This window comes from Scyliorhinus canicula, chromosome 26 (assembly GCF_902713615.1).
Source record: "Scyliorhinus canicula chromosome 26, sScyCan1.1, whole genome shotgun sequence".
Taxonomy (NCBI): Eukaryota; Metazoa; Chordata; class Chondrichthyes; order Carcharhiniformes; family Scyliorhinidae; genus Scyliorhinus; species Scyliorhinus canicula.
Genome location: NC_052171.1, coordinates 24409644 through 24421460, shown reverse-complemented (window position 1 = coordinate 24421460; position 11817 = coordinate 24409644). Strand labels below are relative to the sequence as shown.

Below are 11817 nucleotides of genomic sequence, written 5' to 3'. Positions count from 1 at the left end.
TAGAGAGAGGGAGACAGAGATAGAGCCAGAGGAAGACAGAGAGAGACAGAGACATGAGAGACAGACAGAGAGAGAGAGAGAGAGAGCAAGGGCTGACAGAGAAAGAGAGACAGAGAGAGAGAGAGACAGAGAGCAAGCGAGAGACAAGAGAGACAGACAGAAAGACAGATAGCGAGAGGGAGACAGAGACAGAGACAGACAGAGAGAGAGACAGAGAGAGAGAGACAGAGAGGGAGATAGAGATAGAGAGAGGGAGACAGAGATAGAGCCAGAGGAAGACAGAGAGAGACAGAGACATGAGAGACAGACAGAGACATGAGAGACAGACAGAGAGAGATAGAGAGAGAGAGACAGAGAGGGAGAGAGACAGAGAGGGAGAGAGACAGAGAGGGAGATAGAGATAGAGAGAGGGAGACAGAGAGAGAGAGACAGAGAGGGAGATAGAGATAGAGAGAGGGAGACAGAGAGAGAGAGAGACAGAGAGGGAGATAGAGATAGAGAGAGGGAGACAGAGATAGAGCCAGAGGAAGACAGAGAGAGACAGAGACATGAGAGACAGACAGAGAGAGAGAGAGAGACAGACAGAGGCAGAGAGAGGACTCGGGCCTAGTTTACTGAGATGGGGTTCTCAATCCGATGGTGGAAGGTTATACCGGTTGCACATAGTTCCCGGGGAATGTTCCAAAATTGTTGGTTCGTCGAGATGTGCCTGCACAGGAGAGACAGAATAGCTGAGTGAACAAGTGGTCTCTGTTATGTTGTCTAACTCGATGTATGAGAGATTCATTTACCCTGATGTTGAGGAGGAGCCTTACCTACAAACCATCCATCATCACATTTCTCCATCACATCCACAAGATCACCTTCGATCAACTCCAATTCATCCCGATTGACAGGATGGTAGTTATACAGTGCCCTGTACCTGAAACACCGACACAATTCAGTGGGAACAAGTCAGAAAACGGAATATCCATCCATATAGAAATCTGAAACTATCCCTCTATTCTCAGGGAATGGGCACTCCCTCCCAAGACCTGGGAGCCTGGTGGCCAGCCCATGCATGTGACCCAAATAACAGAACGAGCTTCTGCTCCTTCCCCCAGACCCTCAGGAATGGGATCACTCCACTCCTCCCTTCAGATTTACAGCAATGGGATCGAACTTCTGCCCCCAATATTTGTTCCCACTTTCACTTGACTGGGATCTGATTGTCGTGACTGTCATCACCTTGGCCTTTGACTCTGATCTTCCCAGGAATGTTCCCTTGTCTGGAGTGAAGGGGTAAATACTCTGGGTGCAGACGGACAGGTTAAGGATAATCTGAGTGTTCCCGACTTCCCCATCTGACCCTGGACTCACCCCCTTGTATCTCAGGTGAATGAAACTGTTACTCACGGATTCCAGCCAGCGCCAAGCGTGATGCTTGAAGCTACCGTGTGCGATCCTGCTGCCTGGCTGTAAATTCTGCCAGATTGTAGGCTGGGCTCAGAGGTCCTCTGGACCTGTCCAATGAGCAGAGAACAAAGTTAGTTACAGAAACATGAGGAGCAGCAATAAGATTCACACTCAGGCCCAACTCTGCTCCGCGTGTCCAGAAGACTCTGCCCTCGTGGGACTAAATTTATCATCGGAGCAGAAACCCCCTCGGGAGCCAGGATCTCACACCCCAAATAAACGTTCAGATATCGCAGCTCGCTCTTGCCGTTTCAGCCTGAATAGAGAAGGAGATTCCTACAGGTGCTCCCTGTTCACCCTCGTCTGCTAGCATTCCCACTCTGCATCCGACACAACTTGGGAACCCCGGTGGAGACATCTCGATGTGTGAATCCTCCTCCTTTCCCAGGGTGATTCTGGGATGGAGGTGATTCTAGTTTGAAAGAGATTCAGGGATTGCTGGGCTGCCTATCACTGATGTCACCCGGAGGAGGCTGCGGGAGGGGAGGAGGCTGCGGGAGTGGGGGAGGCTGTGGGAGGGGAGGAGGCTGCGGGAGGGGAGGAGGCTGCGGGAGGGGAGGGGGCTGCGGGAGGGGAGGAGGCTGCGGGAGGGGAGGGGGCTGTGGGAGGCTGTGGGAGGGGAGGAGGCTGTGGGAGGGGAGGAGGCTGCGGGAGTGGGGGAGGCTGTGGGAGGGGAGGAGGCTGCGGGAGGGGAGGAGGCTGCGGGAGGGGAGGAGGCTGCGGGAGGGGAGGAGGCTGTGGGAGGGGAGGGGGCTGTGGGAGGGGAGGGGGCTGCGGGAGGGGAGGAGGCTGCAGGAGGGGAGGGGGCTGTGGGAGGGGGCTGTGGGAGGGGAGGAGGAGGCTGCGGGAGGGGAGGGGGCTGCGGGAGGGGGCTGTGGGAGGGGAGGGGGCTGCGGGAGGGGAGGGGGCTGCGGGAGGGGAGGAGGCTGCGGGAGGGGAGGGGGCTGCAGGAGGGGAGGGGGCTGTGGGAGGGGAGGAGGCTGTGGGAGGGGAGGAGGCTGTGGGAGGGGAGGGGGCTGTGGGAGGCTGTGGGAGGGGAGGAGGCTGTGGGAGGGGAGGGGGCTGTGGGAGGGGAGGAGGCTGCGGGAGGGGAGGAGGCTGTGGGAGGGGAGGGGGCTGTGGGAGGGGAGGGGGCTGCGGGAGGGGAGGGGGCTGCGGGAGGGGAGGAGGCTGTGGGAGGGGAGGGGGCTGTGGGAGGGGAGGGGGCTGTGGGAGGGGAGGGGGCTGTGGGAGGGGAGGAGGCTGCGGGAGGGGAGGCGGCTGTGGGAGGGGAGGGGGCTGTGGGAGGGGAGGAGGCTGTGGGAGGGGAGGCGGCTGTGGGAGGGGAGGGGGCTGTGGGAGGGGAGGGGGCTGTGGGAGTGGGCTGCTGTTTAAATTCTCAGGATGTGGGTGTCGCTGAATGTCCCGAATTCCCCCTGAGGTGTGGTATGTTAGGGTATAGAATTAATTGTTTTTTCTGACTGGCTCTTGGTCACAGGGGTTCCTGACCCCCCTCCCCAGACCCTCGTGAACTTGGATTTTAAGATTCCCATCTTTGTTTTCAAATACCTCCATAGCCTCAGCCCTCCCTATTCTGCCATCTCCTCCAACCTCACAACCCACCGAGATATTGATAGAATTTACCATGCAGAAGCAGGCCATTTGGCCCATCGAGTGTGCCACCTACCAAACCCAAGCCCACACCTCCAACCCATCCCCGTAACCCAGTAACCCCATCTAACCTTTTGGACCATAAGGGCAATTTATCAAGGCCAATCCACCTAACCTGCACATCTCTGGACTGTGGGAGGAAACCGGAGCACCCGGAGGAAACCCACGCAGACACGGGGAGAACATGCAGACACATCCAATTCTGGCCTCTTGTGCAGCCCTGATTTCAATTCCTCCACCAGTCCCTGGGGTCTGGGAATAACTTCTCTTAACCTCTGCAACTCTCTTTCGTCCCTAAAGACTACCTTATTGACCAAGCCTTCACTCAACTCTTTCTAATTCAGTATCTCCTTATGTGGCACTTTATTTTGTAAACCTTCCATGATGCACTTTGGGATCTTTCATTACATTAAAGATGCTATGATGATACAAGGTTTGTTGTCCCTTACCGGAATGGAGGATGCCGCTGGAATGGTCACTGGACCTTGACCTCGTTGAGGGTTTGGTGACTGTAGGTCCCAGGTGACCGAACTGGCTCCATGTTGATTGGTCGACAAAGCTGGCACTGAGTGCTGATTGGTTCTTGGTGTCAGAACTGTCGGCTGATTGGTGGATAACATTGGTACCGAATACTGTTTGTCAGGGAGTCTCATGGATGCATCAGAGCAGTCCCTCTTTGTGGAGGTTGCCAAGGTTGTGGGGTATTGCTGGGTTATGGGGGTTGTGGGGTATTGCTGGGTTATGGGGGTTGGCGAGGTTGTGGGGTATTGCTGGGTTATGGGGGTTGTGGGGTATTGCTGGGTTATGGGGGTTGGCGAGGTTGTGGGGTATTGCTGGGTTATGGGGGTTGTGGGGTATTGCTGGGTTATGGGGGTTGGCGAGGTTCTGGGGTATTGCTGGGTTATGGGGGTTGGCGAGGTTGTGGGGTATTGCTGGGTTATGGGGGTTGTGGGGTATTGCTGGATTATGGGGGTTGGCGAGGTTGTGGGGTATTGCTGGGTTATGGGGGTTGGCGAGATTGTGGGGTATTGCCGGGTTATGGGGGTTGTGGGGTATTGCTGGGTTATGGGGGTTGTGGGGTATTGCTGGGTTATGGGGGTTGGCGAGGTTGTGGGGTATTGCCGGGTTATGGGGGTTGGCGAGGTTGTGGGGTATTGCTGGGTTATGGGGGTTGGCGAGGTTGTGGGGTATTGCTGGGTTATGGGGGTTGCTGGGTATTGCTGGGTTATGGGGGTTGGTGAGGTTGTGGGGTATTGCTGGGTTATGGGGGTTGGCGAGGTTGTGGGGTATTGCTGGGTTATGGGTGTTGTGGGGTATTGCCGGGTTATGGGGGTTGGCGAGGTTGTGGGGTATTGCTGGGTTATGGGGGTTGGCGAGGTTGTGGGGTATTGCTGGGTTATGGGGGTTGCTGGGTATTGCTGGGTTATGGGGGTTGGCGAGGTTGTGGGGTATTGCTGGGTTATGGGGGTTGGCGAGGTTGTGGGGTATTGCTGGGTTATGGGGGTTGTGGGGTATTGCCGGGTTATGGGGGTTGGCGAGGTTGTGGGGTATTGCCGGGTTATGGGGGTTGGCGAGGTTGTGGGGTATTGCTGGGTTATGGGGGTTGTGGGGTATTGCTGGGTTATGGGGGTTGGCGAGGTTGTGGGGTATTGCTGGGTTGGCGAGGTTGAAATATTGGAGTATTGCGGTGTTCCAGTGGCCGATGGGGTTTTGAGATATTGCTGGGTTATTGACTGGGTTGGACAAGTTGCTGAGGTTATGGGGATGGAAGGACTGTAGTCATATGGGGTTGGAGGACTTGATACAGATCTCGGGTGTGGCTGGGTTAGCAGTGTTGGTGAGGTTTTAGGGGTTTGTTGGGTTGGGGGGGTGGGTGATGTATTGGGGTAGTGGTGATTTGGGGACAGGGGGATTGAACCAATGGGATATTCACCAGTATTTTTCACCTTCGGATCTTTTACCACCTGTACATAATTGCCTGGAAAGATCCCTTGTCGGTTGGTGCCTGTTATCCTTCCCTCCAACCAGTTGTCATCAACTCTTCGTATCAGTGAGATCATTTCACCCTGGGGCACAAACAACAATGAGTTTAAGAATCCTTGTATGTTGAGTTTCCAACCACCAAGATTACTGACTCCCATCTCTGTAAAGTCACCTGGCTCCAACCCTAACTCTGTTCATCTGTTGCCAAATCTATCATCCGTACCGTTGTCACATCCAATTTGACTACCCCAATGGTCTCGTGGATGGTTCCCCATCTTCCACTCTCCACCAACTTCAACTCATCCAAAGCTCTGCTGCTTGTCCATATTCCGGCCCACACAAAGTCTCATTCATCCATTATCACTGCGTTTGGTGACCTATACTGGATCACTGACATCTCCGGTTTCAAATTGTCATCCTTATCTTCAACTCCCTCCATACCCTCCCTCCTCACTATCTCTGTAATCTTCTGTGAAACATCAGAGCTCCTCTAATCCTGGCCTCTTTCTCAACTGTGCCTCCAGCTGTCTGGGTCCAAAGTTCTGAGATTTTCTCCTTAAACCTATCTTCACTATGAACATAATCCGAAAGAACAATGTCTTTACCTAAACCTCCTTCTATGTCTTGGTGGAAAAACTTTTTTTTTTTGATAATGGTTCTTGTGATGCAGCCCTGGGAGGTAAAGAGTACAAGCTGTTGTTGTAACAGTTGATGCTTCCACCGGATGTGATCAACAAATGCCCATCTTCAACCAAAAACTGGGCTTAGCCTCAATCCAGACATTTCTGTTTCTTAAACTAAATTGAAACTACCCAATTCTTTTTTTCCCCCAATTAAGGGGCAATTTAGCGTGGCCAATCCACCTACCCGGCACATCTTTGGGTTGTGGGGGGCGAAACCCACGCAAACACGGGGGGAATGTGCAAACTCCACACGAACAGTGCCCCAGGGCCGGGTGCAGAGAGTTCTGTTTTAGCCATGTTATAAAATTCCATCGATCTGAATCTTCCCACTCTGACAAACCAAACTCTGGGCTTTATTTTGGGAGAGATAGAAGTGAAAAGTAGGGCAGTTGTGTGAAATCTCTTGAAAACCTTGGTTAGACTACACTTGAGAATAATGTGCACAGTTTTGGTCTCCATGCGAAAAGGTGCAAAAAGAATACGGCAACACCAGAACGGAGAGGTTTTACCCGTCAGGAAATGCTGATCAGACTGGCCTTTCTAATGGGATCCCCTGATCAACACCAAAGCGAGAAAGGAATGCAAGGATCTGTTTATAGGGTGAGATGAAGAGGGGGTAAGAAGAGACTTGTGTGGAGGTTCCCCTCCAAGGCACTCACTACCCTGACTTGCAAATATATCGGCCGTTCCTTCACTGTCACTGGGGCGACATCCTGGAACTCCCTCCCTAACAGCACAGTGGGTGTACCTACACCTCAGCAACGGCAGCGGCTAAAGGCAGCAGCTCACCCCCACTTTCTCAATGGCATCTAGGGGTTGGCAATGCTGGCCTGGCCCACATCTCATGAACGAATAAAAATAAAAGATGTACCATCACGGAGCACCTGCGTCGAATAGCTCGATTCTGTGCTGAAAAACAATTAATTTTGTGATGGAAATCAATCCTCTCTCAAATGAAGTCTGGAGTAAGTCAGAGGTTCTACCAACATCCACTTAAATCACGACCACTCTTGTGGATCCCTCACCCTGGCGGTTTGCCTTCAGGGGCGGCACAGTTTGGATCTCAACGTTGTGGGTCATTGTGACATTTCCACAAACAGCTCACACAAGGCAGCAGAGACTGCCTCCCTGCTAATCTCCACCAGTACCGGGACACCCGATCAGTCTGACAGCTCCGGCTGCAACACTGCACGGGGCTCTCCTGCTCCCGGGACTCACTCCCAGCCCTGTGGGCCGGGAAGGTGCACGACTCGCTGGCCTCTGTTTGCGCCGGGCCCCTCTTCCTGGCCAGCTGAGCTTTCTGTTCACCCCTTCCGACGCCCTTTCAAATAGTCAGCCTCCAGAGGTCACAGCCATCAGTGACTGGATCCAAGTTGTTGGTAAACCTCATCTTCATAGCTCGCTTGCAGGTGTCCTTAAAGTGGAGTCACGGATTCCCAGAAGGTTGTGACCCCGTGGCCAGTTCATCGTTCACAAGGTATTTGGATGATTTGTATCATCCATCTGATGAATAGGGCCAATCCAGCACAGAGATCATTGGCTTAGCAATGGTGGAATTAGATTGCTTAGGACCACGGAGTTGGTGACCTTGTCCTGCCGAGAGATTACTGAGGTCTGAGATCCTGAAGACGGAAACAAGCCCTTTTCTATTGCTTGGCTTATGTTGCTCAGGTCTCACCACTGGACAGATGCGCTGAGGACACAGGCTTGGCAGACTCTCAGTTTAGTGTTCTCACTCAGGTTATTGACACTCCACGTTCTCTTACTCCACTGGGACATGATCGCTTTCGCATTGATGTGCATTGATTCCAGCATCAAGTAACAGATTGCTGGTGATTGTGGAGCTGAGATATGTGAAGTAAGCAACATCTATCAGCTTCATTGCCAAAGCCGATAAATGGCAGTGACAATATCCTGGACCCAAACTCTATATAGGCGTGAGGCAGTCTATCCTTTTGCCACGGAAGGTGTTCCTCAATATGGAATGTTGATAAGGCATCATTAGCGGAGAGCAACATTCGGATGAGACTTGGGCACTTTTGTCTTGGATCTCAGGCAAGACTGAATAGCTATCAGTTCTGGGATACAAGTAGGCTGACATTAACACTGCAATGAAGTTACTGTGAAAATCCCCTAGTCGCCACATTCCGACGCCTGTTCGGGTCACAGAGGGAGAATTCAGAATGTCCAATTCACCTAACAGCACGTCTTTCGGGACGAAACCGGAGCACCCGGAGGAACCCCACGCAGACACGGAGAGAATGTGCAGACTCCGCACAGACAGTGACCCAAGCCGGGAATCGAACCTGAGACCCTGGCGCCGCGAAGCAACAGTGCTAACCACTGTGCTACCGTGCCGCCCCTGAAGGCAAATGAAAGCAACCAAGAAGTGTGTGTCGGTGCTAGAACACAAACCCTGTTTGACCCCACTGTGGATCTCAAAGGATTCCCGTGTTTCCCTTACCCAAGATGTCATCATGGAAAAAGGAAGCCAATTCAGCAGGCAGCCAATTTATTTCAACAGCTCAAACAGCTGGCACCTGGTCGGGTGGGCGAACGCCTTGGCGAGTTTTATGAAGACAATATATGCTGGTCCCCGTTGTTACGGCTTTTCTCTTGCTGCTTCTAGACTTAGAAGATAAGGTCAGTTTAACATCTCCTGGTTCTGAAACGGCACTGGACCTCGGGGTCGATGTGTTCAGCCAGGATCTGACGAGCTGACAGGGACAGATACCTGCCCACGATGCTCAGCAGAGTGACGCCTCAATCGTTGTTGCATTCACTGCGGTCGCCCTGGTGCGTGTTCGGATTCACAATCTTGGCATTACGGCATGTCCCACGTTACAACCCCTCTCTCCAGCAGCGGCAGAGAAGCTCCTGTTTCCAAAGGAGTGCCGGTTTCCAACACTTGATGGGCTCAGCTGGTATAGCATTAGCACCCGGAGCTTTGCCTGTGTTGTTACTCGTGTCTTAATAAAGCTCGTAGTCTCAAATGTGGAGAAGATGCTTTATTGTGAGTTCGTTCTCTCTTCAGAGCTGTTTCCTAAGGTTACCTTCAGTGTTCCTAGCTGGTGTGGGTGTATGTGTCCTGCCCCAAGTTCTGCCCTCAGTGAAGTGTGTCCTCACTTCCTGTCCCCGTCTATTTATATGGCTCTCCCGTGCCCCCTCTAGTGTTTGCTCAGTTGTATTGCATCTAGTTAACTTGTGATCACCACATTGCCGATGGCAGGAGAGTCAATGGCTTTGCTCAGCACCTCCACAGAGGGCTGGAGGGTTCAGTATCCAGATACTGATATGTTAGCCTTTTCTGTAATATCTGGAGTTTCCTCACTGACAGTGATCTCCTCTGAGGCTACCTCAAAGGAGTGTTGTACTCGACAGGCTTAGTTCCAACTGGACTAAAATAACAATGGGGAAGATGGAAAAAACTGCCAAAATGTAGTGAATATAAGATTGCTCTGCCCACTCACTGAATCTGCAAACGCTCCCTTGTAAGTCGTTGCTGCCGTAACTGGATCAGAATCCCTCTGTAATTCTCCACATCTCCACAAGGTGGTGCTGAAACTCAGGCCAGGATAGTCTAGGGTGCAGGAGAGAGTGAAAGTATAAGGAGAGAGAGGGAGGAGCAGAGAGAGAGAGAGAGAGACAGACAGACATATCCACAAACATAGATGGCAAAAGAGAGCGAGAGAGACAGGCACATGTTAAATTAAGTCTCTAGAAAAGTTAGTGATTCCAAACAAACCTGTTGGACTTTAACCTGGTGTTGTAAGATTTCTTATTCTAGAAAATACAACACAGGAGGACCACATTCACCCCATCAGCACCGTGCCAACTCTCAGCTCTCTGTCTTGGACAGCGATACTGTGCCTCAATCCCATCGGCTGACACCTCACTAACTCCCCAGCCTGCTCACGCTTTGGTTAAATCTATTCCCATACACACACCTTGCGAAAGGAGAGCTCCACACTAAGGTCTCCTTTGAAATTGAAAACAGCGAAAGCTTCTCCGTACTCCAGGATTTGAAAGGGCGGGTTTTTAATCGGAGTTGGTCTCTCAGTAGCAGGAATGAACTGAAACGGGAAAACAAGAGGTGAAACAACAGTCAGTTCAGGCCTGAGAGTCGAGTCGACCCAGCCTGGATTTGTCACGGCATTGTTCAGCTCCCTCACTGCCCATTACCACACTCCAGGAAGTCTGATATTCTGCTGGGCAGTTCCCGGTCCTCCCAACAGAATTCCAATATTCTACTGGAAAGATCCATGTCCCACCCACCAAGAGGTCTGTCCCCGACCCGGGTTCTCCGTCACCTCCAGACCTCTCCGTTCGCAATGACAGACACCAAGCAGGTGGCCAGTTGAGGCGGAAGAACCTACCTCGACGTAGGATGTGGGAAAGATTCCAAGCCTCCCGTGGTGCTCCCCTTTCAGCCAGTTCTGGTCGAGCACTTTGTGAATGTAGACCACATCTCCCTTCTGAAGAGTGAGTTCCCTGGGGGGGAAACCACAGGAACAAGGTGAAAAGAATCATCAGGAGACGTGGAAAACCTCTTGATGCAGCACAAGACACAGCAGCCAGTCTGGCACATCCTCTGGAACAGACTATACGAAACAAATAGGGCGGCACAGTGGTTAGCACTGTTGCCTCACAGCTCCAGGGTCCCAGGTTCAATTCCAGCCTTGGGTCACTGTCTGTGCGGAGTCTGCACGTTCTCCCCGTGTCTGCGTGGGTTTCCTCCGGGTGCTCCGGTTTCCTCCCACAATCCAAAGATGTGCAGGTCAGGTGGGATGGTTATGCTACCTTGCCCCTTAGTGTTCAGAGGTTAGGTGGAGTTACGGGGATAGGGTGAGGGATTGAGCCTAGCTAGAGGGTCGGTGCAGAATCGATGGGCCGAATGGCTTCCTGCTGCGCTGTAGGAATTGTAAAGCAACGTCCAAGGCAGCGCGAGCAATGTCCCGAGAGAATTGAGTCCTCACCGAGAAAGAGTGGGATGGAGACCTCTCCCCCAACCCCACACACACACGCGACTCCCAGAGGGTTGATTCTCACTGGATACAGTTGCATAGATTCCATGTCTCCTCCAGTTACCAATGACAAACTGGCCCTGGCAAACATGAACTATTCAACCATTTGGGCATCACAGCATTCAGTCACCCATAAACAGAGAGGAAATGAAAATGAAAATCACTTATTGTCACGAGTAGGCTTCAATGAAGTTACTGTGAAAAGCCCCTAGTCGCCACATTCCGGTGCCTGTTCGGGGAGGCTGGTACGGGAGGCGAGTAAGTCACTGGATCATGGATGAATCCACTTTCCCTTACCGAGGAATGCCAATGCTGGTTTAATCACGGCTTGTGCCAAGATGTAGAGAGGAGTTGAAGCAACAAGACGCAGCCCTGGGGCGGGGGAGGGGATTATGATCTACGGACTGAGTCAAGTCCAGTTTGAAAACCCTAGCTGCCTTTGGGTCTGAGTTTGGATGGATGGCCGAGGTGACCTGATCCTGCCACGAACATCGCCGTCAACCACACCCATCTCACAGGTTTCTATTTATTCAACTTACTTTGGAGATTCAGCCTGGAAATCAAACTTTGCCCGTGCAGCCTTCATCTGTGGGAAGAATAAGGACAAGTCAGGAGAAGAAAGGAATCTCATCCAGAATCACAATCGCAGCCTGGTTCTTAGTTTCCAACAGAACAGAACTCACTGAATCAAATTCATTTGTACTGAGGAAGAGTTCCCAGGACAGGTACAGCACGGGGTTAGATACAGAGTAAAGCTCCCTCTACACTGTCCCCATCAAACACTCCCAGGACAGGTACAGCACGGGGTTAGATACAGAGTAAAGCTCCCTCGACACTGTCCCCATCAAACACTCCCAGGACAGGTACAGCACGGGGTTAGATACAGAGTAAAGTTACCTCTACACTGTCCCCATCAAACACTCCCAGGACAGGTACAGCACGGGGTTAGATACAGAGTAAAGCTCCCTCTACACTGTCCCCATCAAACACTCCCGGGACAGGTACAGCACGGGGTTAGATAC

General features: G+C 52.2%; 1 protein-coding gene across 1 annotated transcript in view; it reads right to left on the bottom strand.

The window, feature by feature from the left end:
* Positions 1 to 473: 473 nt before the first annotated feature.
* The window catches only part of LOC119957294 (vinexin-like), a 75376-nt gene continuing 64032 nt past the window's right edge, over positions 474 to 11817 (bottom strand). Inside the window, exons 14-21 of the mRNA XM_038785131.1 lie at positions 11335 to 11381; positions 10148 to 10262; positions 9719 to 9844; positions 3993 to 5171; positions 3555 to 3938; positions 1396 to 1502; positions 816 to 922; positions 474 to 709 (exon numbers count right to left, since the gene is read on the bottom strand). Of these exons, the coding sequence (XP_038641059.1) occupies positions 648 to 709; positions 816 to 922; positions 1396 to 1502; positions 3555 to 3938; positions 3993 to 5171; positions 9719 to 9844; positions 10148 to 10262; positions 11335 to 11381 (2127 nt within the window). The 3' untranslated portion in view covers positions 474 to 647. The remainder of the gene's footprint in view (positions 710 to 815; positions 923 to 1395; positions 1503 to 3554; positions 3939 to 3992; positions 5172 to 9718; positions 9845 to 10147; positions 10263 to 11334; positions 11382 to 11817) is intronic.